General features: G+C 38.8%; 1 protein-coding gene across 1 annotated transcript in view; it reads left to right on the forward strand.

The window, feature by feature from the left end:
• The window catches only part of hs6st1b (heparan sulfate 6-O-sulfotransferase 1b), an 87,049-nt gene that overhangs the window by 58,681 nt on the left and 951 nt on the right, over nucleotides 1–27,417 (forward strand). Inside the window, exon 2 of the mRNA XM_053611018.1 lies at nucleotides 25,979–27,417. This exon is cut by the window's right edge and continues 951 nt beyond it. Within this exon, the coding sequence (XP_053466993.1) occupies nucleotides 25,979–26,684 (706 nt within the window). The 3' untranslated portion in view covers nucleotides 26,685–27,417. The remainder of the gene's footprint in view (nucleotides 1–25,978) is intronic.

The raw sequence follows: 27,417 nt of genomic DNA on the forward strand, positions 1-27,417 counted from the left end.
AGAAAAGGAAATGTGTTGTTTATCAGGGTAACTTCGATATACAAGAATGGAGTAAGAGTCTCCCCTGCTATTCACCACAGAACACATGCACGCATAGTTTATGTAATTTTATTTAAATTTTATCATGAGACTAATTGCAGCTAATAACTTGTTAGGTTTGTTTACAGTCCCAACTTCAGTTTCACAAGCATCCCTTGTTAATTCGTTGTTAACATGGTATGCTTGTTAATGGATAATGGGTAACAAGCACACCATGGTAACAAGGTTCTCCAGAAGAACTGTGGCTACTTCTGGAAAATGCTTCGTTAAAACTTACCATCTAACTACTAAACCAGTGGTTCTCAACCGGGGGGGCACGAATTTAGCCTGCCTTTTATCTAGCTGTCAGTGCAGACCACTCTTGCCAACTTCGTGACTTTTCAGACTACTTTAGCGACTTTCTTGGCAAAAAAATAAATAAAATAGCGCCTAGCGACTTTTTGGACAAACCTTAGCGATTTTCTGTCTTATGTCGCCAGTACTGTCCTGCAAGCGCGAGGTCTCGCTTTCCCGCTGCACTCTCACCTCTCTCTGCGTCTGCGCTGTTCAGTGAGCGTCTGAGAGTCAGAGATTTAACATATGACACATAACAAAATCATCCTCATGCAAATGTTTTTAGAACGTAAGACGGAAGGAGTGCAAGACGTGTTTTACATGTAAAATAGTACGTGTTGTTACAGCCTAGGTCTCTTGCTCAAGGTAGTTATAGTGTTCAGAAACATTTTATGTCATTCAACACCTGTCCGTTGTATGCTTTTATACGAGTATTTTTTTTAATCAAAGGTTATTTAAAAAAGTTTTAAAAAAATCTATCTTTCTATCTGAAACAGATCATAGACAGTATACCTGTCTCCTCCAATATTCGGGGGAGGGAGGGCATGCCACATGAAAGGGAAGGCTTTGGGGGATTTAGTTGCAAAAGGTTGAGAACCTCTGTACTAAACTAACAAAATTTTATTTTTAAAGCAAAGGGGTTGTCACACCAAATAACGACTGTTTACTGCTCTTTATAATATTTTTTGAATGTAGAACATTTAATCGCATTATTTGTGAAGGCATCTTTGCTCTACAGTATTTCTTTGCATGTGCTTAAGACCTTTTGCACAGTACTGTACTGTACATGGAAATGTGCATACCCTGAGGACCATTCGACATTGATCTTTAGTCCAGACCAGTGTCTGTCCCCCACAGTGATGTGATCCAAAACCAGTGTGGGTGATCCAGACCTGAACACGAGGCGCACTAATGAGCTGCATTCAGCTCAATTGTGGGAGTCTGCTTGAGGCCAAAAGCGCCTTCATTTACTGATTAGCAGATAACGATCTGAGAGCTAGGGATCCCGACAGTGGGTGGAAAATGACTGCTCTTTCTTTCTTCATGCGCTCTCTGTTATACACCTACCCACCTGTGCACAGGAGAGGAGGACAGAAGTGCAGTGAAGTTAATGAGATTGCCAGAGCCATATCTCCCTGCAGCTCTCACCTGGTTTCCTACTGAAGCTAAGCAGTGTTGAGCCTGGCTAGTACCTGGATGGGAGACCTCCTGGGGAAAACTAAGGTTGCTGCTGGAAATGGTATTAGTGAGGCCAGCAGGGGGCGCTCACACTGTGGTCTGTGTGGGGCCTAAGGCCCTGTTTACACTAGTGTGTTTTCATTTTAAAACGCATAACTTTTGCTACGGTTATGCCTGTCGTCTGCACTACTCTGGCGTATTTGACCCTCGAAAACGGAGACTTTTGGAAATGCCATAGACCCCGTTTTGGTTTGAAAATGAAGGTGTGGCTGCCCACGTTCGCCCCCTGATTGAGTCTTCTGGATCATTGCGTATCCTTCCCCGATTCGTCGAGCCCCTACCATATGACCATTACACTACCTTGATCATTCTTAGCAGCCATTGTGCAGTTCAGTTTTGTATTTTATAATACTGTAGCTGCCTACATGCACATGAGACAACTATGATTAGAGCAATCGGCAACAAATCTCATTTCAAGCAGCGTAAGCCCTACGTGGAACGCCGGTTTGTTGTGCCTGCCAGTAACTAGCAACCAACTTCCTGTTTACATTTGTATGTCCATGCCCAGTGTGCATGGATGGTCATGTTACATGTCTATTCGGTCGTGTAGTGTGGACGGAGATCGTTTCTGAAACACTGCGGAAACGGCAGTGTGGACGAGGATAAAAACGCACTAGTGTAAACAGGGCCTAATGCCCCAGTATAGTGATGGACACTATACTGTAAAAACAGCACCGTCTTTCGGATGAGACGTTAAACCGAGGTCCTGACTCTCTGTAGTCATTAAAAATCCCAGGACTCTTATCGTAAAAGAGTAGGGGCATAACCCTGGTGTCCTGACGAAATTTCCCCACTGGCCCTTCTCAATCATGGACCCCTAATAATCCCCATCCCTGAATCGGCTACATCACTCTCTCCTCTCCACTAATCGCTGGTGTGTGGTGGGCGTTCTGGCGCGCCATGTCTGCCGTCACATCATCCAGGTGGATGCAACATACTAGCGGTGGTTGAGGAGATCCATCCCCCCAACCTCCCCCCCCCCACCCACTATGTAAAGCGATATTGCATCTTGCTATAACAAATTAATTTGTAGCAGTTTGTCATATTTTTGCCACAATAATCTTTAGAATTTGACTGAATGCAAGAAAGCCAGAGAAAGTGGGAGAGAAGCTATGGTGAGAGAGAGAGAGACGGAGGGAGGGAAAGGGGGAGCGAGATTCATTTAGATGCCTTCAGCCAGCAAAGTCCAGGTTCTGGAACTGTTCCACACTTTCCATTTTCTCCCTAAAGAGTCAGTTTGCTGCAGCAAAATCTCCATCAGAATGCTAGCAGTATGTGTCATCACCATGACCGCTCAAGCAACTGAAGCTGTTTCAGCTTAAAATTAAATACATATAAAGGTTTTACATAAAAATATATAAAGGACCTTCACTAGATAGCTAGTTTTATGGCATGCAATAAGAAACTCCCATTTTTAATGAGGAATTTTATGGAACACCTTTCATTAAATTCATTACGTTTGTTTTTAATGAAGCTGAAGCACTGTGATTTAACACAGACAGACATAGCAAACCACTGTATACGTTTATTATCTGTACTATAAATGTAGATATAATAACTCCAATAATGTGTATTAATTTTAAATGAAATTACATGTTCAGTAAATGTTAAATAAAGAGATAATAATAATAATAAAGATACAGAGCGTGAGAGAGAGCTGAAACACGTGATATGTTTTTTGTTTTTTTTTGTTTTTTTTTATTTTTAAATGGCAAAACAAACCACCCCAATCTCACCTTCCCTAGTTAGTAGCTGTCAAGGGGGAAGCTAGGCAGATGCCCAGAATAGGATTTAGAAGAGCAACATGCCGGCATGGTTTTACACAAGCAAGTAAATTTGATTTGTAAAGCATATTCAGAACAATGTGTTTTGCTCTGCACGCTCTCCACTGCTGTATGCATGTATTCAGCGCTCTTTCGGTCTCCATTACAGATACGATTGGAATAAAGTTATATTTTCGAGCTGTGTTTTAGAAGTGGATCATGTATGAGGGGCATGTCTTAAATAATGAGACCGGGGCTGTAGAGACAGCTCCACTGTTCAAATAATATACTTTTTTTTTTCTTTCTTAATATTTATATATTTATCGTCTAACATTCCTACAGGGAAATGAGTTGAAGACGGCGGAATTTTATGTGGTTATGCAACTTATATAGTATACACACACACTGATTTTTTTTTTTTTTTTCTTCTGCATTGCCAATTTTTCAGTGCTTTGTTTATACACACATCCATGCTTTTTCTAATTTCAAATTATGTACAAACATTGTTCATACAATACATATAAAATATGAGGGTAGACCACACACACACACACACAGAGAGAGAGAGAGAGAGAGAGAGAGAGAGAGACTGTTAGAGTTCTATAGGTGGACAGTCAGAACACTGTCAATTATACTAACACTGGCTATGAGAGAGGGAGAGAGAGGGAAAGAGAGTGTCAGACAAGAGAGACACAGTGAGAGAGAGAAGGAAAGAAAACACGGGAGAGTGCTAGAATGAAATTAATAGCAACAGGGAGCAGATGTAGGAGAGACAAACGGAGACCAATGTATTGTGTTATTATAGTGTATTTTGTTAACATACAATGCAGTGTATGTAATACAGGCTGGTAATAAAAGGGATGACCATGTGAGAGCTTTCGCACTGCACTGGATGAATGAACTCGAGGCCTTTTTGACTAATAAGGTGCTGGTGAGAGCCAACAAACCGGTTTAAAAGTTCAACAACAGTCAGATGTGAGAGTTATGTGTGAGTGCTGAAAATGTAAAGGATTTTACAAGTTATATATTTTCAATGTGAGCAGTTACTTTATCCTCCAGAGTCAATTTGTTCAACGTCTACATTAACCTAGACAGCTAATTAATGCCTTGCTGTCACAAAGGAGGCCCGGAATATTTAGCTAGATCTAGCTGGGCATGCTTTCAAAAGAAGCAAAAATGGGGTGGGGGATATAAGAAGGGAGAAAAAGCCTCAACATCAGCATATTAGAAAATAAATGTATAAATAAGTATTAAATTACAATTATTTATTTTACTAAAGAAGGATCTGCTATATTTTCTATCCATTTGTAATTACATGTAATGTCGTGGAATGTCTGTGGAAAGTTGGTTTCTGGTTTTCACTTACGTTATAGCAACTATCAATATTTAATCCCTTACCAGCCACCCTTTTGACTCTTTCTCGAATCCGTCTTGAATATGATAAAAAAAAATAAATAAATGCAGCAGCCAAGAAACCGGAAAGTCCTCCGTCCCGATGACCCGTGGTGAAAAAAACATGCCGTTACACAGCTCCGACACCGGAGACTCTGTAATGTAATAAACATCCTGTTACAGAAATATTCTCCATCTCAACGGTTTAAATTATGTGGAGCATTCATAATACACATCCCTGTGAATTAGCTGTTACTATCAAAGCAAGAATATTTTAAAATGAGTGCATTCATTTAAACCTGGGATTTTTCTTGCAGCTGGTACTACTGTAAATGCTGCTGTTATAGAAAATTAATACACACCTTCTTTTTGACCAGTCAGATTATGTGCATTATGGCCGATATAGCATTTTACCTCATGCAATTCCCAGTTCTGTTAGTTACATTTTTTTATATACTTTTTTTTTTTTTATCTTAAGGCATTTATATTTGCTGTTCATTTCTGTATTAAATCGGAGTGCTCCGGTGCTTCATAAAAAGTTTCATACATTTTTTTTTTTTTTTTTTTAAAGGAATTTAATGAAAGATTTTTGATACAATTCCTGGACACATGACTAATAAATAAGGATCCATCTGACGGCATTTATTTAAGGTTACAAAGAGCTGAAGTTCTTATGCAGGAGTAAAAATCTGATAGACGGGCATGATTTGGCTCTGACGTGCCATCTAACGAACGGCGTCGTTAATTCCCCAGATGTACATAAGCTACACGGGCAAACAATGCTGCGTCTGCACACGCATGCATAGCCGAAGGTAAATTATAAAGCAGAATCTTGTGTGCAGAAAGAGCAAGGAGAGAGCAGCATGTGCTTTTCACTTCAGTAGCTTGAAAAATGAGAGGGAGGCTTTCAGGGGCGCTGGGTGCAACTGACTGTGAGTAGACCTGTCGGCAAGTCGCCATAGCAACCTCATTAGTGAGCCAATTGGATCAAGGCAGGGGCTAGAGATGCTAAAGCAAAGTGGGACAGATAATTCATAGACACAGAGAAATAAAAGAGCATGATTTCTGACAAAGTAAGAAAGAAAAAAGAAAGAAATCTTGAAAGAGAGAGAAAAGAAAGACAACCGACACAGAGAGAGGAAATGAAAGGCCAGAAAGATAAGGTAGTAAAAATCTCTTAACAGTCTAATTAGTGAGCTATATAAATCGATTTTGTACTTATAAAATAAAAAAAAAGTGTATATTGGATATGTACCTGGACTGTAATCCCGTTTCTCTCTGTGTAATTAGTTTGATGTAAACACCTCTGTGAGGCAGAAGTAGTAAGAAAAGTAAAAGTGTGATGATGTCAAGTTTATGCGCATGGATAATTGTAAAATAATTAGCTTTTAGACAAGTGGCATGTCCAGACTAATTGTAGAGGGAGGCCCAAGATACTGAATGCTAAAAATGTCTACGTTCACAGTAGTAATATGAAAAGATTACGTAACACTTTCCACCCATCTACCCATCATGGTCCACACTGTAAACTATGCGTTTCCATTCTCTTTAAAGGGGTCATATGATGCTATTTTAAAAGTCCGTTATTTTGTCTATTGGGTGTAATAAAATAGGTTGACATGCTTTAATGTTCAAAAAACACATTCCCAGTCTGTCTGGAACATTTCAAAATCCTTGTTTACACAGAGATTATTTGAGTTCACACCTCAAATGTGTCAATATCATAAGAGTCCCCATGTGTAAGAGTTGCACAAAGTGATCTGGTAAGCATGCACATTTACTCTGCTGGTGTGGATTTGTTGTGTGCTTCCACTTTTAGCGGCAAAAGAATAAAAAGTGGACACGTCACAAACTCGCCAAACTTTTACTGAGGATGGTACCACTTAAAAACCATAAACATGGCCAGGGCTACAACGCATGATTATTTTGATAACCGATTAATCTGTCAGTTATTTCTTTGATTAAATGATTAGTTGGATTAAAAGACCAGTTTTTATTTTCTATATTTAAAAAAAACAACAACCTTATTTCACATTCTGCCCGATGTTGTCCTTCAAACATTGTGCAAATTGAAGGTTATGAAAAAGGTATTAAATATATCTGTGGGCTATGCTATGTAAAAGATTTTTTAAAATATTAACATTATATTTTGAAAACAAACAAAAAAAACAACTGATTGTCCACATGCTTTAAACCAGAACTTAAATCACTATATTGAAAATGCTTAAAAAAACAAACAAAACAAAAGTACAAACTAAGTGTTAACTGGTAAAAGGTTGAATGTTCTGCAAAATACACATTCACTCATTTGAATACAGTAACATTACTTCATTCTGTAAATGTGTGAAACTTCTTACATTTTATAAACAATTACATGTTCTAACCCCATTACAGTTACCGTTCTCATAAAAAAAAACCACACAATTACCTTTGTTTCTAAATATAGCATCAAACAACATATTTGATCAGAATAAATATTTTAGTCAGAGTTATTGCGCTTCCTTTCTATTGCGCGCAGTTTGATTGACACGCATGCGTGGAATCGCGCTCGTTCGGTGAACTTTAATGGAGACTCGCTTGCTGTCATGGCGAGCCTTTATGTAAAATGGAAATACTGATGTGAATTTCTATCATTTACAGAGAAGTATATAAACATAAAAACTATCATTCCTGCGCTGGAGAAAACATGTCTGGAAGACATTAAAGAGCGCGTGCATCTGTTGAGCATCTGACATGACGAGCCACGTTAATACACTCACGGGTTTGTTTGAAGTGCTTAATATAAAAACGCTCTCGTGTTTTGGATTTAAATTTATACATTTAAAAATTGATATCCTAAATGTATACATATCTGTGAAGCTGTTTTGTGACCATGTCCATTGTTAAACGCGCTATACAAATAAATTGAATCAAATTGAAATACACACCCAGAGTAAGTACAATATAGAAGCCTATCAGGCTTAAATGCTCAGTTAAATTGGGGTAGCCGCTATGGATATTGTCGATATGTTCCGCTCTCTTTGAAACCTTGCTATTAATATGTAGCAAGTGCAGTCTGATTTAATAAAAATAAAAAAAAAGTAAAAAGCTCATTCATAAATATGCAGGTATGAGCATAAGAGTGAATAGGTGTATGCATGCCTTAGATTGAAGATATATTCCCCTAATATTTCTATAAAATGCAATATCAGTACATTTAACATTTAAAAAAAAAAAAGCCATCACAGTTAAATAAGCAATTACCAATAAAACATACTTCACATTTAGCAGCTCAGGCAGTAAATGATTCCTGATAGTGTTGCTGTTGCTTTCTATCGGCAGATCTTTCTCCAGGATCAATAACACATTAATTTCAAACCTGCTCTGACAGATCTGATGATTTTGTTTATAGCCACAGCTCTCTGCAGTTGGCAAAAATATTTCCCCCTCCATTCCTCCTTCGCCGGTTGTCAGAGCCTTTCCCCAGCTGAAGCAAAAGCAGCAAGGTCCTCGTTGTTTTATCTGCTGTCTGCCAAACCGTACTCTGAATAACATTAGTGCATGATCTACAATGAACAAAAAAATAAAAAAAGTGTAAAAACATTAGCTGTAGCAGGAACTGTTTTGCATTTTTCTTGCTGATTGGAGAATTTTATCTGAGCATCCATTTCACACACAATCTCTTGCTATAGTTTTAGCTGATGCATAATCAGTGTGGAGCTACAGCTCCATCCTTCGCTCACTCCCTTATCTCACTGCACATGCTTCAAGTTATTTTACAGAATGCTTTGTTCTAATTTTAGCACTGCATTCGGAGCAGTGTTGGTTTTACGGTCAATTAAAGCATTTTCTTGAATATAAAAAGAAATATGTACTATCTATGAGTTCAGTATTGCTTTGCCGGACTGTCAGAGACGACCGGTTTTGAATTCCTTTGGTTCTGAAGAAAGTGGGGTCTGGCTAATATAGCCAGAGTGCTTTTTTTTATTTTTATTTAATCATAATCCACCATTATCAAATTTTTCCCTACCATTTATCCTACAAAGAGTCTATCCCAGGGAACTCGGGGCACAAAGCAGGGGACACACTAGACGGGGTGTCAACCCATCTCAGAGCACAATCGCACACCCATTCACACACTATGGATAATTTGGAAATATCAATCAGCCTTACAAGATGTGTCTTGTAAACAATGGGGGAAAAAAAAAAACTTTTAGGGTCTTATTGTTATTATCTGATATGACTGTTCACTTCCCTGATGAAAAATCCAGCTTGGTCTGACCACACAGCTCATCAGACTGGTAGATATGAAAAATGTTTCTAAATTACAGCTACTAATATATCATTATAGACGTTATTATAAAAAATAAACACACACACACACACACACACACACACACCTCAACACAAAAACACAAACAAATCTCAAACATTTATTGATCAAGTTGGTCACATAATAAAGACGTTACCAGCTGTAAATTTTTTTGGTAGCTGGTTAGACAAAGCTATATTGTTCAGCAGGGTTGAATCGAATGGGTTTACTCCAAGCCTCAAATACAATTAGCCATTAAATAATGCCAACTGGCTTTGTGTTTTGTTGTTGGAAAGTTCAGAAATTAAAAGAAGATCTAGGGCACCATTAATAGCCAGAATATTACTTTATACATTTAAGTAATGAGCCTAATATTTCAATAATTGGATTATGTTCATAAAAGAAATCTATACTGAGGGAGTCCATGAAATGATGCGTGTGTGTGTGTGTGTGTGTGTGTGTATATATGTATATATATATATATATATATATATAATATATTATAGAATTAGCGTTGAATGTTAATTGTGAAAATGCAAATCTTCCTTGTGGTTTTGTTCAAGTATATCAACTTCATTAATAGGCACTGTTTCAAATATGATCAAATGTTTTTCTTGTCCAAAGGCAACAATTTCCATGCGGTGTACTTATAGAATAAAATGTACAGTTCTTTTTCACACCACTGTATGTTTCCTTGTTATTTGAAAAGATGGGTCTATACTGTCCTGTTGAGGCATTCAGCATTAAACCGCACAAAGCACTGTAGATACATATAAACTCTATTAGAATATCTATTGGGAGATATCTTGATATTTTTAAATTCATTACTCACTTATCAAAAATGGGTGGGTCTGGAGCCTAAACTTACCTAAGCTTAGAACCTAAACATTTCTTATATCTGAGTTCTTATACGACTTGTTTTTTCTGTCCATTCTTTCTCACCTCTTTGAAGAGTAATATAAGGATTTAAGTGAATGCAGCTCAGGTACAGTTAGAAATGAAAGGCAGAACATGAGGGAATGGGGTTGTAGCCCTCAGGCAGTCAGAGGGGTGTTTGTGCTGCTGCTACTACTACTACTACTGAGTGTACGCACACACACACACACACACACACACACACACACACACACACACACACAGTTCTATCACTGTTTTATAGGTGGCAATAGCTTCCAGACAGAACCTGACTATACAGTAGGATTGTACTGATTAATGGATAACTAGTTATCATTCATTTATAATTTTCTGTTAAGTGTGATTGGTTATTTTCCTCTATTTGATATATCCACTCGATCTTTCTATCGATCTTTTCTAAATCAAACTAAGTCATTAGTGATGATAATTCTTAATAGTGGTAGGAATTCTTTCATTGGTTACCAAAATAAAATAAATAAATAAATAATCTGTGGTGAATTTGTCAAGGCCGCTCTGTTTCGATCTGGCATTCATGTGACTATTGTTTGTTGGAAATGCCCTGGTCGACCTTCACTATTGCTGTAGGTTCTTCTTTCCTTTTATTTTCTTTCCTAGAAAAATCTAATTCCCACTAAGAGAGACTTCACAGCACAGTTTCCTTCTTTTGACCTCACTTGACCATCAGAGTGGAGACTACACTATATGATGAATGTTTTTTTCTTCATTCCACCATTATTGGATGCACCTTCGGAGATAATTGAATTGTTTTATGCTTTCCTCTTTCTCAGGGTTACTTGGGGCTGTGCGGAGGGTCCTGACCTTGTGTGTGTATCAACATTAAATTCTACTGGATTGTGATGTATAAGAAATTAAGATAAAATAATAAACCTCCACTGACTATCTAGTGTGCATGCCCTCTCCTTCAGAAAGTCTCTGAAGTAATTGGAGGAGAGACAGAATTGTCCAGGTCTCTCCTCTATGCCCCTGTGGCCCGTCCATGATGAAGAAATCTGCCGAGGTCGGAGGTCACAAATGTTCGTCTCAGGGGAAGAGGATATTATTATCTTGCGGATTTATGAATGCTGTTATTATTCCTCTCTGAGCGTTTCTGCAGGCTTCTCTCTGCGCCCCGCTCACCTGGGAGCAGTCACTCATTAATAAGCATAAGGACACAACATGTGCTGTCTTTATTAAAACAGGCTCCAACCTCCTCCTGTGGTCTGATCTGCCTGATCCTTGTGGTTGAATGATCTACCCTCTTTGCTCCATGGAAAAATATATATATATATATATAATTTACTTTAAGAAGCTTCACAGCATTATGGTTTATCAGAAGTTTTCTGTATTTACAGTATCTTATCTCACTGTTACAGCTGGATCTGAAGAAACAGTGTGTTTACGAGGTTTACATTGCCTCCCCTCACCACCCACACACAACTTTGCTTCTATTTGTTCTTTGGATCTAACATCATAGAACCCAGACAAAGCAAAATGTAAGATTTTCCAAACAAGGTGAAAGTAAAACATTCTCAAACCTCTAATCCCGGAGTATTAACTAAAATTCTGTTCATCTACACAAAATTCTTACAAAGGTCTGGAAAAGCAACTAACATGGCTTAACGGTGATGGGATAACGTAAATGGGATGTCGGTTTTTTTTTTTTTTTTTTTTTTACATTATTTTTTTATCTTGTTTTTGTCTAACTCACTTTATGAAAATTGTCACTTTTCTGACCTAACATCTTTAGCCCTGTAGCACATAATGTAATAAACCACTAATGAGAATCTGATTTTTAGAATAACTGAGTCGCTGGACTGTGGGCAGTATTTTTTTTTTATATTATTCAACTTTGCTGTCTTGGACTCCCGACCATGGATGGTGGCGTCATCAGGATTCAAACTTGCGATCTCTAGATAATGGGGTGAACACGTTTCTGTTGCACCACTCAGGATCCTATTATTCGTGCTTTTATCTGCTCTGATGAAGTATTTTTTTCAAGTACTCATTTCACCTGAAACACTTCGCTTGGTTCACAATTAGAGCTAAACTTTCTCCTAAAATACTCTGTAAGGTGCTTTTGGCCTTAGGTTTATTTATTTTTTATTTAGTTCTCATGAATATAGCTGATCTCCAGCTGACCTGTTCACTCATGCCTGTGAGCAACAAACATTAATCATCAATCATATTAAGTAAAAGCTCCAAATACTGGTGCTGGGGGGATCTCCACATCCACCACTAGTGTGTAACATCCACCTGGATGATGCGACGGCAGCCGTAGTGCACCAGAACTCCCACCACACAGTAAGGGGATAAGGAGACTTCAGCAAAGGGATTGAAATGATGCTCACAGCTCTGAATCCCACAGTTTACTGGTCCTTTTCACACCCAGAATATGCAGCACAGAAGGCAGTAAGCAGCATGTGTGTATGATTTTATTCACCTGCTTTGATTAGATGAGATTTCTCAGCTTTGTACAGCTCCAGGGAGCGTGCAGAATTCCAGAAGCGTTTCTAGTTTAGCTCTTCCTCTGTAGTGGTACACCTGCCACCACAAAAATGACACTGTGCCTGGAGGTGTACTGCTCAATCATTATCACCGACACCGATGCAGAACACCTGGGTGAATGAAGGATGGCACCCTACTGCCCAAAATTACAACCCCAATTCCAAAAAAGTTGGCATGCTGTGTGAAATGTAAACAAAAACAGAATGCAGTGATTTGCAATTCTCAGAAACCCACATGTTATTCAGAATAGAACATACAAAACATATCAAATGTTTAAACTGGGGAAATGTACAATTTTAAGAAAAAAAAAAAAAGGTAATTTTGAATTTGATGGCTGCAATACGTCTCAAAAAGTTGGGACGGGGGCAACAAAAGGCTGGAAAAGTAAGTGATACTAAAAAGAAACAGCTGGAGGTTAATTGGCAACAGGTCAGTAACATGACTGAGTATAAAAAGAGCATCTTAGAGAGGCGGAGTCTTTCAGAAGTAAAGATGGACAGAAGTTCACCAATCTGCGAAAAACTGCATCTACAATTTGTGGAACAATTTCAGAACAATGTTCCTCAATGTAAAATTGTGAAGACTGAATATCTCATCATCTACAGTACATAATATCATCAAAAGATTCCGAGAATCTGGAGAAATCTCTGTGCAAGGGACGAGGGTGAAAATCAATATTGCATGCCTGTGATCTTCGGGCCCTCAGGCGGCACTGCATTAAAAACAGGCCTGATTCTGTAATGGAAATCACCGCATGAGCTCAGAAACACTTCCAGAACTCATTGTCTGTGAACACAGTTCGCTGCGCCGTCCACAAATGCTGGTTAAAGCTCTATCATGCAAAGAAGAAGACATATGTGAACACGATCCAGAAATGCTGCCGTCTTCTCTGAGCCAAAGCTCATTTAAAATGGACTGAGGCAAAGTGGAAAACTGCTCTGTGCTCAGACAAATCGAAATTTGAAATTCTTTTTAGAAACCATGGACGCCGCATCCTCTAAAGCAGTGGTTCTCAACCATTGGGGGCGGAGAGATCGGAAGGGTGGCGCAAATTGTTTTCAAGAAAAAAAAATACAAACAGGGCATCATTTCGTTACTCTGTGTTTTATTGCTTTTCAAATAGAATGTACATAAATGGAAAACATGATAGGGGAGGCTTGGCGGGGCTTTAGTTACAAAAGGTTAAGAACCTCTGCTGTAAGCTAAAGAGGAGAGAGACCATCCGGCATTTTATCAGCGCTCGGTTCAAAAGCCTGCATCTCTTATGGAGTGATGTGGTTACCATATGAAAGTTTATTATTTTCCAACATCACAGTATTTTAATCACAGCAATTTGCCAATGATTACATTTTTAAAATGTATTAATGAATGTCATACCTTTTATCTATTTATAATTACTTTTAATGTCGAACATCTGTAAACAAGTTAGTCCTGTTATCACATGCATCATAGCAGCTATAAACAGTCATTCCATCAAAAGCTTGTTTTTGGGTTTTTTTGTTGTTTTTTTTCTCTCTCTCAAAATTAACAAGACCATCAAATACCAAGAAACCACAGTGCGTTCCATCTTGCAGACTTTTCCGTGGTGGAAAACTTAAAAGTTGCACCTTTATCTCAGACTGTTACAAAGGGCTGACACTGGAGACTGCTTGTGAAAATGCATCCTCACACAAAAATGCACAATATCATCAATTACACTTTTTTTAGTAATCCGTTTATGTAGTGTCCACCATGCAAATCCTTGTATAAGTTGTTACTATAGAAACAATGACCGTATATGTGATTTGCTAAAAATAATGAATCAATTAATTAATGCCTAATAAAATCTGGCAAAGGGACTACCAGTGAAAATTTGCCTTCAGGCTAACTTGGGTACATTTACATTTATGAAAATTGATTAATGCACACGGTCCCTTTTTGAAATTAATTAATTAATTAATCACCTTCTGACAAATAAAAAAAAAAATCAAGATACAAATAAGGTATAAATAACGTTAACCCTCATCATCTGTTCTGCAGTGGGTATGCCATTAACTCTACTCTTTTATTTTTGCAAATAAGCCACATATAGAAATTAACTCCCAAAACTTCTGCACTGCTGTTTGTTTACAAATGTAAGTGCAAACAAGGGATGGATTCATGTGACACTGATCACAATCCCCCCTTTTGTTTCCTATCTACGGAGACCGGCCATTTATAATACATGAATGTTGTTTTGTTACTCTCAGGTAAACTCCTGTCTTTAGTTTTGTTTGTTTTTTGTTTTTAATTATTACCATATGAAACTGCATAAACAATCATCTGAGCTCAGGATCAGAACCAGGGACCCTGGAACTATGAGGCATCATTTGTTTTATACAGCCATTCATTTTTATTAGCGAAAGCAAGCCACTTCGATTTGTGCCACATTTGGCAATTGTTTAAAAATGATTCATTTTAACCCAAATGAAACAAATATGGTTCGTGTTTTGGGGATTATTTGCCTTTGTTTATGAAGTGTGTAATGGGGCAGAACAAGGGAGAGAGAAGGGGGGGAAGGCAAAGACATGGTGAGAAACAGAATAGGACAAAGGGGAAGAGGTTGATCCTGTGATAATGAGCTGTCCTTTTTTGGTCTCTCTCTGTGTGGCCCTGTGCTCTCACCTGTGCAGTGTGCGCTCCATCTGGTCCAGAGAGTTGGAAGCCCCTTATCCTGAAAACAGTTCTAAGGAGCTATGATTTATTGGAACGAATCGCAGAGCCAAAGTCAAACAGCAGAAAGGATCGAGCCTGCCTTTATCTCACCATGGGTTTCCCTCAGCAAGCACCCCATCCCATTTCATGCCTTTCTCTCTTCTCGCTCTCTTTTTATCTTTCTGTGGCTGTCTCTCATTCTGAACACACATCATCATTTTCTTTGTTCCATCTCCTATTCACCTTCTAAGACAAGAGAGTATCCATCTCTCTTAGTCAGGCCTAAGTCAGGCGATCCTTCTGGTGTCAGGAAGAGGCACCGCTTTAATCTTTCCCAATAGATGAAACATTCAAACGTTCAGCTGGCATCTTTGTTGGCGTAGTTGGCGTAACTGAGCTCTCATCCCTTGCTTTTTGTTCACTTTCCATGGTGCTCCTTGGAAATCAGCTCTACTCCTCTGTAAATGGCATGTCTAAGTGCTGTAAAGGAATCCAACCAGAGAGCACAAGGATTGACTGTCGTGCCATTAGAGTTTTTAATTACCTCTGACCTCAGCAGCATGGCTTACTTTTGAAAATAATTTGAACACTTGGCATCCATTCCCAGTATCATTCATTTTTACTTTCATTAGAAGATGCACTACACACACGACCCCATTTCTGAATATGAACATATTGAGGGGGTAACCTCAAATGGTATGTGAATGTTTGTTTGTTTGTTTTTTTCTTTTGTTTCTTAATGTGATTAGTGTCATGAAGGCTAACTCTCACTGGTTCAGCACAGTGTAGCATACTGCTAAGTGATGTTCTTATATGTACATCGTCATAATTAGTGTATGCGATCTTATTTCCATATTATATTTGCTTGAAAATTATAGCAAGCAGAGCCTCCCGCCTGCACATTTATGAACATTACTCATTTTCCACTTTGACCCACAATGCCAAGAGTATATCTAACACACATCCATTTACATGTTTAGTAATGGTTTAAATGCTGGTAATTGTGATAATTATAATACTAGGGCTATGGACGCACCATTGTCTGGGTCACAGTATGTGCTGTCAAGGGCTTGTCAGATGAGATTTGTGTTGGTTTTCCACTCAAACGAGTTTAAACACATGCCCGTATTCATGAAGCCGTCTCATCGTGGCTCATCTCATTTAGTTTATCTCACTGAGCTAAAGCTGATAGCCTGAGACCCGGACTGCACAACTTATTGACAAAATCGATCATTAATTTGTTGATAATGAGAGAAACAGTACAAGCATAATACTTATTAATGACCAGATGTTCTGCTGAGTTTGTCCAACTGTAATGAAATTGACTGAACAGAGTCTCAAATGAATGGCTGAAATGAAGACCAACTCATTTACATTGTATTTCCTTTTGATTTTTGATATTTTATTTGCATATTATATATATATATATATAAATAATGCATTTATGTGCATTATGCAGAGTTGGGCAATAGCAAGTAGTCACCACAAGTAACTAAGGTCTATAGAATGATTATCGTCTAAGTAGGTAAAAAAAAAAAAGTTTACAGAGTAACATTGATCAATTCTACATTGTTTAATGTTAATTCCACACACCAAAAATAATTTGCCTTGTGCCAAAACACAGCAAGCAAAATCTGCAAGACTGTCAGGGAAATTACTCACTACTCAAAAAATTGTCAAATTTTTTATTTATTTTTTTTTTTCAAATTGACAAATCAGGTATTGAAATGTACGTACGACTTCAAATATAGTTGCGAAAAAGTGTGCGGAATCAGTAAAACGTTATCTTGGGTGTTTCATTTGTGGGAAAAAAAAAAAATGGTCGGCCTTTCGTGGGGTCCAAAAGTCTGAGACCCTTAGTGAAAATGCTTCTGTTTGTCATTCTTTCTGAATTTTGCACAAATATTTTCATGACAGATGATATGATCAGCAACAACTTGAGTGAAAATCAGAATCTTAGAAATATTTGCATGAATTTCAGAATTTCTTAGTATTTGGTATGTCCCCTTTTTTGCTTTAATGACCGTGTGCGCTTGAGCTGACACAGACTCCACAAGTATGTATAAAACCTGATGATCCATGCTATATCAAATCCATCAGTGTGTGGAGTGGAAGGGATAAGACTCGGGGGAAAATTTGACCTTTCATACAGAGTTAATATGCGCAGTGTGAAGAATTTGCTTAAATTTAAATGGTGACCTTTTTTTACTTTTATTTTTAGAAATTTCACAATTTTACAACTTTCTGTTTATTTCATATACATATATATTAAAAAAATCCCAGAATTCCTATGTGGAATTTTGGATCCAACTGTATTCCATGACAGATTGTCTGATAAATGTCAGCAATGCTGTATTGCAGTTAGTGGCTAGTTATTTAATTAAGCCTAATTCCAAGTTCTGTAGTAGTATTAGTTAATTGAAATGCTGGAAATTAATATGTTTAACTCTATTTTTGGTATTTATTCTATTTATAAAATAATCCTCAATCCAAAAAAAACTATTCAATCGATCAAAGAAAATCGTTCATTGCAGCTCTACCAGCAACTGCGTTCAGAACTTTAGCATAAAAATAAATTTGGGTGCTAATGGATTTTTAAATTAGACGGAGAGCTGCGTTCTTTCCGCATGGTCTTTCTTGGTTGTGCAGACAAAAAGACTTTCAGCCTCCTCTACTTGAGACTAGAAGTGGAACTGTTGAAGACATTCAAGAAGGTTTTCTCAGCATCACACACACATTCGGCAGCCCTGAGCAGGAGAGAGCTGGGCTGAAAGATGGTGTCTTTGTGTTCGGTGCTGTGCACAGGAGCAAGCGGCACCTTATTCTTTGTGCGCTCGCAAATGTGATTTGGGATGTTCAAAGGCTGTTTGGCAGCGGGAATGCAAGGCCAGGATGCGGTAGAAGGCTGAGGGAACCCAGTGGCAGCTGGCTCGTTTTTTTCTTCTTTTTTTTTTTCCCTCATATGAATAATGTACCAGTGCTCCACTTCTTCAATTTAAACTCAGCATCAGGAAATTATGCTGAAATTGGGACACACAAATGTGCAAACAAATAAAGATGTATGATCTGTATGTGTGTTTGTGTGTGGGTGCATATCTTTTTTTTTTCTTCTTTCTGAGAGAAAAAACTTTTGTCCCATTTTTTTTTTCCCACCCCATTTTGAGAATGCACGTAACCGGGCTGAGAAGTAAAATCTGCATTCTCTACACCTGCTTGTCTCCTGCTCTGTCAAAATGGGTGTCTTGTCAAAATCCAAGCAGTTCTCTGCCTCAGAAAATCCTGTGTGTTCTGTTCATATGTTGAAGCCACTCAATTTGTATTTAGAGCTGATAGCAGATCGTGCTTTATGGTGACCCTTTCTTGGTGTCCTTCAAGCTCACACTCCGCTTCAAGCCCCCACCTCCATCACGCCTCTTTACATCAGTTGAATTACCCACACTGTATTATTATTTTTTTTTTTTAATGTCCAGAAAAAATTGCACTATCGATATATACATGTCAGTAGACACCCATCATGTCTGCGAATATTCTGAAAATGCTCCTTTCGTTTTGTTGTAGTGCAGAGAATTAAAATAGTGGTGTGTGTGTGTGTGTGTGTGTGTGTGTGTGTGTGTGTGTGCTGTTACGTGTCAGAATGTGTTCAATTCAATATTACCATTTACCATCATCAAAGTTGTACCACTGACCCTTAACAGCAAAAAGTAGCAAACATTAATTTGTGGATTTAGGACTATAGGATGTCCAAGATTTCCAGTTGTTAACCTTCCACACACACACACACACACACACACACACAAAATAAATGAATGCACTCAAGACATCGAAGCAAGTGGAATAATGTAGCCACATATTGCTTTCAGCAAAATGTTTATGTACAGGCTTGCTGCGTGTGTGTGTGTGTGTGTGTGTGTGTGTGTGTGTGTGTGTGTGTGTGTTGAGACAGCACTCCATACTCAGTCACTACACGAGTCTGGTGTTTGTCTCTATGCGGATATCTTCAGGGCCAAGTTCTAGGTTTGCTTCATTAACTAGCCCAACAGCCATGTGTTATTAGTATTGACCAGTGCTTTAGAGAGTGGGCCGGCCAGCCATTACCTTATTATTGGATAGAACAGGATCTTCTAATCTGCTGGGGTGTGTGCATGAGTTTAATCACTGTGGAAACGGGAGCAGCATTATTAAAAAGCCAGCTCAGCTGACTTCTGACTGCGACCGCTCCAGTTTGCTAATCATAATAGGCTCAGGGCGCTGTCCCTGAGCATGCTAAAAATGATTTAGGCTGATAAAGAGATGGAAAGGTTTTAGAGGAGGAGAGGCATTAAAGAAAAAGGGCTGTTGAGAGAGAGGTGAGAGATTAGATTTGGAAATGTATGAAGCTGTAGGAGGAAGGCAAAACAGGATTCTCATCGCTTGCATGTGATTCTCTTTTTGTATGTGGTGTATGTGTGTGTACCGTGAGAGGCTATAATATAATGAGGTGGCATTCTCTGTGTCAGGTTACTTTTCTGCAACTCGTGTCTGTTATGACAGCTGTGGATTGTTGCTCTTGGTTTCCTCACTTCCTCCTCTTAGTTTTTTTTTTTTTTTTTTTTCCAACACTACACCTATTGTCAAAGTTGTTATTTAGAGCTCTACATCCGCTCACTTCCTCTGTCTCCCTCCTCTTATGCACCGAGAATTTCCCTTTTCTTATTCTCACATTCTTTCCCCAAACATCTCTTCTCATTCGCTCCGAGATTATGTAAATTGTCAGGGTATGGTGAACAAATATGCAATTATCATGCTAAACACAGTCAGCTGTTACTGTTACTTCCATGGCTCAGATGCCTCTTATCTTCAGTCTTCCGTACAAAGCAGTTCATTTGTGTACTCTGCCCCCATGTGCCTGCTTAGAGTACTTCATGTGCAATGCCGGGAATTTTCCATTGATAAGGATCCGTTACCGTTCCCATTATAATAAACCGGCAAACCTAAAAAATAAGAAAAAAAATAAACCCTGTGCCACATTTTCACCAGTTTAATAATCAGATATGGGAGTTGACAAATTAAATTTGGAGAAATAAGAATTATGGAAAGTGATAGTTTATTACAAGTTTTAGTATTAATTTTACTATCCAAAGTCTTAACAATATATATAGTATAACAGTATTAATAGTATAAGCCATAATGTAACCTATGTATTCTATCGATTAACAACAAAAACCTAGGCTTTGAAAGTAGAATAGGTGATTTCTAGGTAAAAGAAGGGGTAACAGAAATTATTCAGCTATATGTATTGTTGGGCCTTGGAGACAACTTTATTAAAATGAAAGGTGTATATATATATATATATATATATGTGTGTGTGTGTGTGTGTGTGTGTGTGTGTGTGTGTGTGTGTATGTATGTAGATGTTTTTCAAATATCGGAAACATAAAATGTTAGGAAAGGCATTTAAGAAGAACTCGCACAATATTATCTCTGTCAAAGACATGCATGTCCATAGTTACCCATCTCACTTTTCTTTGCACTCTGTCAGCTTTCTATTATACAACATACTGTATTTTAGGTCTCTATACTGGCCGATATATATTTTTTGGATTTGGAGAGAATCCGTGAATCACACTTAATGCCAATGTCTGTCGTGTTTCTGAATCTTTTTAAATGACTTGCAGATATGCTTTGATTTTAACGACTGTTTCAGCCCTATGATAGTACAGTGGTACCGGCAGTTAGGTCTAGTGTGAATTCTAGATAGTTCAGAATGTGTTGGCTACTATGAGCTGTATAAATATTATGTTTTGGAAGTTTTTATGCACCAAATGAAACAAGGCAGTGGGCCATGTTCGGGCCTCGGACCTTGAGTTTGCCACCTGTGTCATCATCGGTAATTACATATCCTATGAGTGGTCATGAAAGATCTTCAACACTTTTTACACTTCACATTTTAATGGTCATGAAGTTGAGTTGATCAAGTTGCAGTTGTTGTGATGATATGATGGTTCCCCGATCCCATGATGTCACCAGTTCTTGGTTCAAGACCAGCAGTATTTATATGGTGGACCTGTACTACTGGCATGGTGGAAAAGTGTAGAACATTCTAGGCACAAACTCACTAACTAGCACTGACACCTTGTCAGTGGAAGGTATGAGTATCTCAGCCTGAGACACTACCTGCTGTGTGTGCCAGTCCCACCTGCGATTCTTCTACACCATTAAATAGCTGCCATGTGGTGACGTTCTACTGCATAAGCCTAATCAGTGATTTTTGCAAAGGCCAGGAGCTTGGAATTTTATTTATAAGTTTCTTTAAAAAAAAAAAAAAAGTTCTAGTCACTTCATAACAGTTGGTGTTTAGCTGACACTTTTTTGATCATATAGTCCTGTTGCTCATGCTTCAGAAAATTCCCATAACAGCATTTGATACCTAGTATACTCCCCATAAGGATCCCTATAGCTTCTTGTCATTTCTTGTTTTTTATGCACTTCCTGAGATACCTTATTAAATGAAGGGTTGCTGTGCAGTAGATGGTGCATTTCCCCTGCCTCTGTCTTGTCAAGTTGATAAAAGGTGGGAATGGAGAGATGTCACTTTGCAAACACTAGCTAATAGCTCGTTCTGTCGGCCATGGTGGAAGTTGGAAAAGGCTTGCAGATCTTCCAACACACTCCTATCATCACTCCTACCTCGATTAAAATAATGCAGTTATGTATATATTAATACATGTCTATATACAGTGCTGTGAAAAAATATTGTGTATATCTCATACTAAATGAATGCAAAATGAAATGAAAACAAAATAATTAAAACAACAAAAATTAAATAAAACAAAGGCAACCTGAGTAAACACAAAATACAGTTTTTAAATTATAATGTTATTTATTGAAGCAAAAATGTAAATTGAAATACATCAGTCTGGGAAGGGTTACAAAGCTATTTCAAAGGCTCTGGGATTCCAAAAGAACCCCAGTGAGAGCCGTTATCTCCAAATGGAAAAACTCGGCACAGTAGTGAATCTTCCCAGAAGTGGCCAATATTCCAAAATTCCTCCAAGAGCACAGTGAGTACTCATCCAGCATGTCACAAAAGAGCCAAGGACAACATCAAAGGACCTACAGGCCTCTCTTGTATCAATAAAGGTCACTGTTCATGACTCCACTATCAGAAAGACACTGGGAAAAAATGACATCCATGGAAGAGTAGGCAAAAAGGCAAAAACCACTGCTAACCCAGAAGGCTCATTTGAATTTTGCCAAAACACACCTTGAAGATCCTCAAACTTTTGGGGAAAATGTTCTGTGGATTGATGAGTCGAAAGTGGAACTGTTCAGAAGACAGGGGTCCTGTTACATCTGGTGTAAACCAGACGCATTGTTCCACAAAAAGATCATAAAAACTATGGTCAAGCATGGTGGAGGCAGTGTGATGTTGTTGGGATGCTTTGCTGCTTCAGGGCCTGGGCAACTTGCAGTAATCGAGGGAAACAAGAATTCTGCTCTCTACCAGAAAAATCTAAAGGAGAATGTCTGGTCTTTAGTCCATAAGTTGAAACTCAAGCGCAGCTGGACTATTCAGCAAGACAGTGATCCAGAGCACAGGAGTAAGTTCTACTCCTAGAAGTAAGTGAAAGACCGATCGCCAATTATCGGAAGCGTTGATTGCAGTTATTCCTGCTAAAGGTTGCACAAACAGATTTTTAAGATTAAGGTAGCAGTTATTTTTTCACATTGGTGATGGGTGTTTTTATTATTATTATTATTATTATTATTATTATGATTATTATTATTATTATTTAAATAAATACTCAGGTTGCCTTTGTTTTATGTTGTCTTTCGTTTGAAGATCTAAAACTATTTACTATGATATTTACACAACTACAGAAGAAAGCAGAACAGAGGAAATACTTTTTCAAAGCACTATATCTAATCAGTCATAAAAGTAAAACCACCTGCCTAAAATTGTCCCATTTGTGCAGCCAGAACAGCTCTGACCTGTTGAGGCATGGGCTCCTCTGAACGTGAGCTGTGGTATCTGGCAGCAAGATGTTAGCAGCAGATTCTTTAACTTCTGTAAGGTGAGAGGTCGGGCCTCCATGGATTGGACTTGTTTGTCCAGCACATCTCACAGACGCCCAATCAGATTGAGATCTAGGGAATTTGGAGGCCAAGTCAACACCTTGAACTCTTTGTCATGTTCCTCAAACCATTCCTGAACATTTTTCGCAGTGCAGTAGGGCACATTATCCTGCTGCAGGAGGCCACTGCTATTAGGGAATACCCTTGTCATGAAGGGGTGTACTTGGTCGGCAGTAATGATTAGGTAGGTGGTACGTATCAAAGTAACATTCACATGATTCACATTCACATACCTCATCCCACTAACCATCTAACTATCAGCGTGTTCCAACATCAACAAGTGTATTAGAACAAGGAGAGCACTGTTCTGGAAGAGCTTAAGCTAAGTGTATGATTGCCTTTTAATTTGGTATGCCCCAGTGGGCATGCCAGTTTGTTTTTTGAACAAATGAACAATTTGTTTATTCTGTACTCTGGGAGTAGTCATGTCCCCCTGGCAAGTGTTTTTTTTATGCACGAGTGGGTGTATGTGTGTTTGAGTGTGTCATAAAGGTCAAAATCAGCCTTCCAGCTTCACTGCACTACAGGTAACTCTGATTACACTTATTCTTAGGAATGCTCCAGCATGTTTTCTGTCCTGTGATGATGTTTCAAGATGTGGATCTCTGAGAGTGCAGTCAGGACAGACAGGAAGAGAAGTGACAGAAAAAAATGCAGCTGTCAGGGTCTCTGGGGCTCATGTAGAGGCCATGACTGCACATTTATGGTTTTAATTTATGGGAGATTCCATGATTGCCATGTCATTTAGCCCTTGTAACTATAACACCGTAACCGTTTTTTCCCAAACATTTTTCGATATTGAATCTAAGAAAGCTGGCATTTAACCATTCAAAAGGTTATATTTTTTAAAAGGATTCTTCACTCACCATAGCTGCATTTTGGTGTTATACTGTACAGAAGGTGGTTATTTATTATCCATGCTAATGGCAAGAGGACTTTCTAATGAGGTGTTTAAAATGATTATTTTTAAATTAATAATTTACTTTCAGTCTATAATTTGGGTTGTACGAGTAATCACAGCAAAATCACAATAACGTTAATATAAACGATCATGCTGGATAAACCGTAGCCATGAAGGGATAGATTTGACAAGCAATGATCACCAGATATGCCTTGATGTTCAGAGATTCTTCATTGAGGAGTTATCAAGGGTCATAATGTGCATCACAAATGCAGAACACACCATCACACTGCCACCTCCAGCCTGAACATTCATACCAAATAAGATGGCTCTTGTCTCGTGCATCAGATTCTTTTCCTTTGGTTTGCGTGATGAAGTAGGAATATGGCTTTGCTCGACCTGTCATATTTAACAATCCTGTGACTTCCTGTCTTCCTGACATCTGGTTCCTGTGTCCAGTGAAGTTGCCATTCTTGTTCAACATTGGCACCCAACATTCTCATCAATCCTGTTCTGACTTCCTCTCATCCTGTTATTCAGCTCCTATGCCCAATGAAGTTGGGGTATTTTATTTTCTTTTTTCTTGTTCAACACTGGCACCCAAAATGGTCTTTGTATATTGTAGGCTACTCAAGGCAAAGCCCAATAAGTGGTGTGTTCTGAGAAAACATTCTGTGCTCCAATGCCAAATTCACATGTAGTTTGAAGGGTTGTGGACAGGTTGATTCTTAAAAATCTATTCTGATAAGCAAGCTGTTTTAGTCCAATAGACTGTACTCCCTTTTTCTTTGTTTTTGCACCATTCTTGTTAATCATTTGAAATAGTTGTGTGTTAAATACTGGAGAATCTGGAACTTCCACAGTTACTGTCGTCAGGTATAATGCCATGCCAGTCACTTTTCCCTTACAGTGTCCAGTTGATCACTAACTGATGCTTGGCTGGTCTTGGTAGTGTTTCTTACTGACATTTGGACCCTTTTTATTCGAGTTTTACAAGCTAGTAGTAACAATAGGTTTCAATGTACATTGATATGAGAGATAAAACGAGAAAATGGGTAAGCTGTCAAATGATTACTTAAAGCGTAATAGATCCCTGCTTGCCATATTTGACCAAAGCGTGCTAGTAACTAGGGATTATAGTTTGATAGATTATGTGCAGTCATAGCCTGGAGCACTAAGCTTCTGGAGGAAGGTGTTGCTTCACTTCTTTCATCTGTCTCCTCTACTTCTTTTTTTTAATTATTTTATCTTTTGTCAAACGTTAGCACAATGTTAGCAGATTGTGATGGTGATATGAAGGCTGTTAATGCTGTTCTATTTTTTCCCCTATTTTTATTTTCCCTATTGTTTAGTCAAGGGAGATATGGCGCTGCTACTGCAGCATTTAAAAATACAAAAACAGATGACTGACAACTCTTTTAGATGTATTTATTCTATTTTTGCTACAGTTGCGATCAAAATGATTCAACCCCCATTGCAACTCAGGTATATGGTCAACATTTACAGACTTTCAGCTGTTTGCAATGAACAAATCATACAAAATTGAAATAGTTCAACACAATGAATGCTTCAAGTGGTTTCCCCAAATTCATCTGAAAATGCAACATAATGATTTTTCATTGAACTATTTCTATTGATTTCTATTTCTATTGATTTTGTTTGGTTTGTTCATTGCAAACAGCTGAAAGTCTGTAAATTTTGACAATAAACTTGATTTGCAATCGGGGTTGAATCATTTTTATTGCAACTGTACATTTGCTTTGCTTTGTAACTGACACAAAATGTTTCTCTTTTTTTTCCCCCATTTTCCAGGAAGTTCTACTATATCACGCTTCTTCGGGACCCAGTGTCAAGATATCTAAGTGAGTGGCGCCATGTGCAACGAGGCGCCACATGGAAGACGTCACTGCACATGTGTGACGGCCGCACACCGACACCCGACGAGCTTCCCGTCTGTTACGATGGTGCGGACTGGTCAGGCTGCACCCTTCAGCAGTTCATGGAGTGCCCATACAACCTGGCCAACAACCGGCAGGTGCGCATGTTGGCTGATCTGAGCCTGGTAGGTTGCTACAATGCATCCACGCTGCCTGAGAAGCAGCGTGCCCGTCTCCTACTCGAGTCAGCTAAGAAGAACCTGCGTGACATGGCCTTCTTTGGGCTGACAGAGTTTCAGCGCAAAACACAGTACCTGTTTGAGCGCACCTTCCGTCTCCGCTTCATACGGCCATTTGTACAGTACAACAGTACACGTGCTGCTGGTGTTGACCTTGACGAGAGCAACGTGCGACGCATTGAGGAGCTCAATGAGCTCGACATGCAACTCTATGACTACGCAAAGGACCTGTTCCTTCAGCGGTACCAGTACACACACATGCTGGAGAGGCGTGAGCAAAGAATGATGCTCCGAAATAGAGGCTCTTTCCACAGCCTGGCACGGGAGGAGGGTGCAGGGGGAGAGGGCACTGCTCGGCTGCCCACTGAGGATTACATGAACCAGATTGTTAGTGGATGGTAGCCCAGGAGATCTCTCTTTAAAAAGAAAGAGAGTCACAAAGACAGACAATGGGTGGATAATCCATTTTTTCTCCAACCTTTGGACATACAAAGTGGTTATCATGGACTCCTTTCCCCAGCAATCTTTAAAGAATAAGATGCAACAGAAAACAGGCAAAGATAGTGAGTGGTGGATGTGGCCTTTTCCGAGAGAAGGGAGCATTATGGGCATTCTCTTTCTCTCTCTCTCTCTCTCTCTCTCTTCCCCAGGAATCTTTAAAGAGAGAGGTGCATAATGAGAGAATTGAGAAATGGTGGGTGAAGGAACCATATCTGTTTCAGCTCATGTAGAAAGATAGGGATCATTATGGACCCTTTCTCTTGTTTCTCCCAGAAATCTTTGAAAAGACAGAAACATGCAGCGGCAGAGAAATGGCAAAGATCATGGGCAGAGGAGTCATCTCTTCCTCTGCTCACAGATAGAGAGCGATCACTGCAAGCGCTCTGTCTTTCCTCCACAAATAAGGTGGTTTGGGCCAGACCTACAAGAGATGGTAGTTATTAAGGTGACTAGGGCTTTAGAGTGCATCTTTCCAGATGGGTGAGCACGTATCCCCATCCCCTCCATAAAGCCCAGACTTAAATGACAAATTGTACATGCTTAATACAATGAAACCAGTAAAGCGTTGTTCCAATGAGCTGCAACACAATTCTACAAAGCTTAATTTTGTATAAGAATGGGGGGGGAAATGTGA

This window comes from Ictalurus furcatus, chromosome 23, assembly GCF_023375685.1.
Source record: "Ictalurus furcatus strain D&B chromosome 23, Billie_1.0, whole genome shotgun sequence".
Classification (NCBI taxonomy): domain Eukaryota; kingdom Metazoa; phylum Chordata; class Actinopteri; order Siluriformes; family Ictaluridae; genus Ictalurus; species Ictalurus furcatus.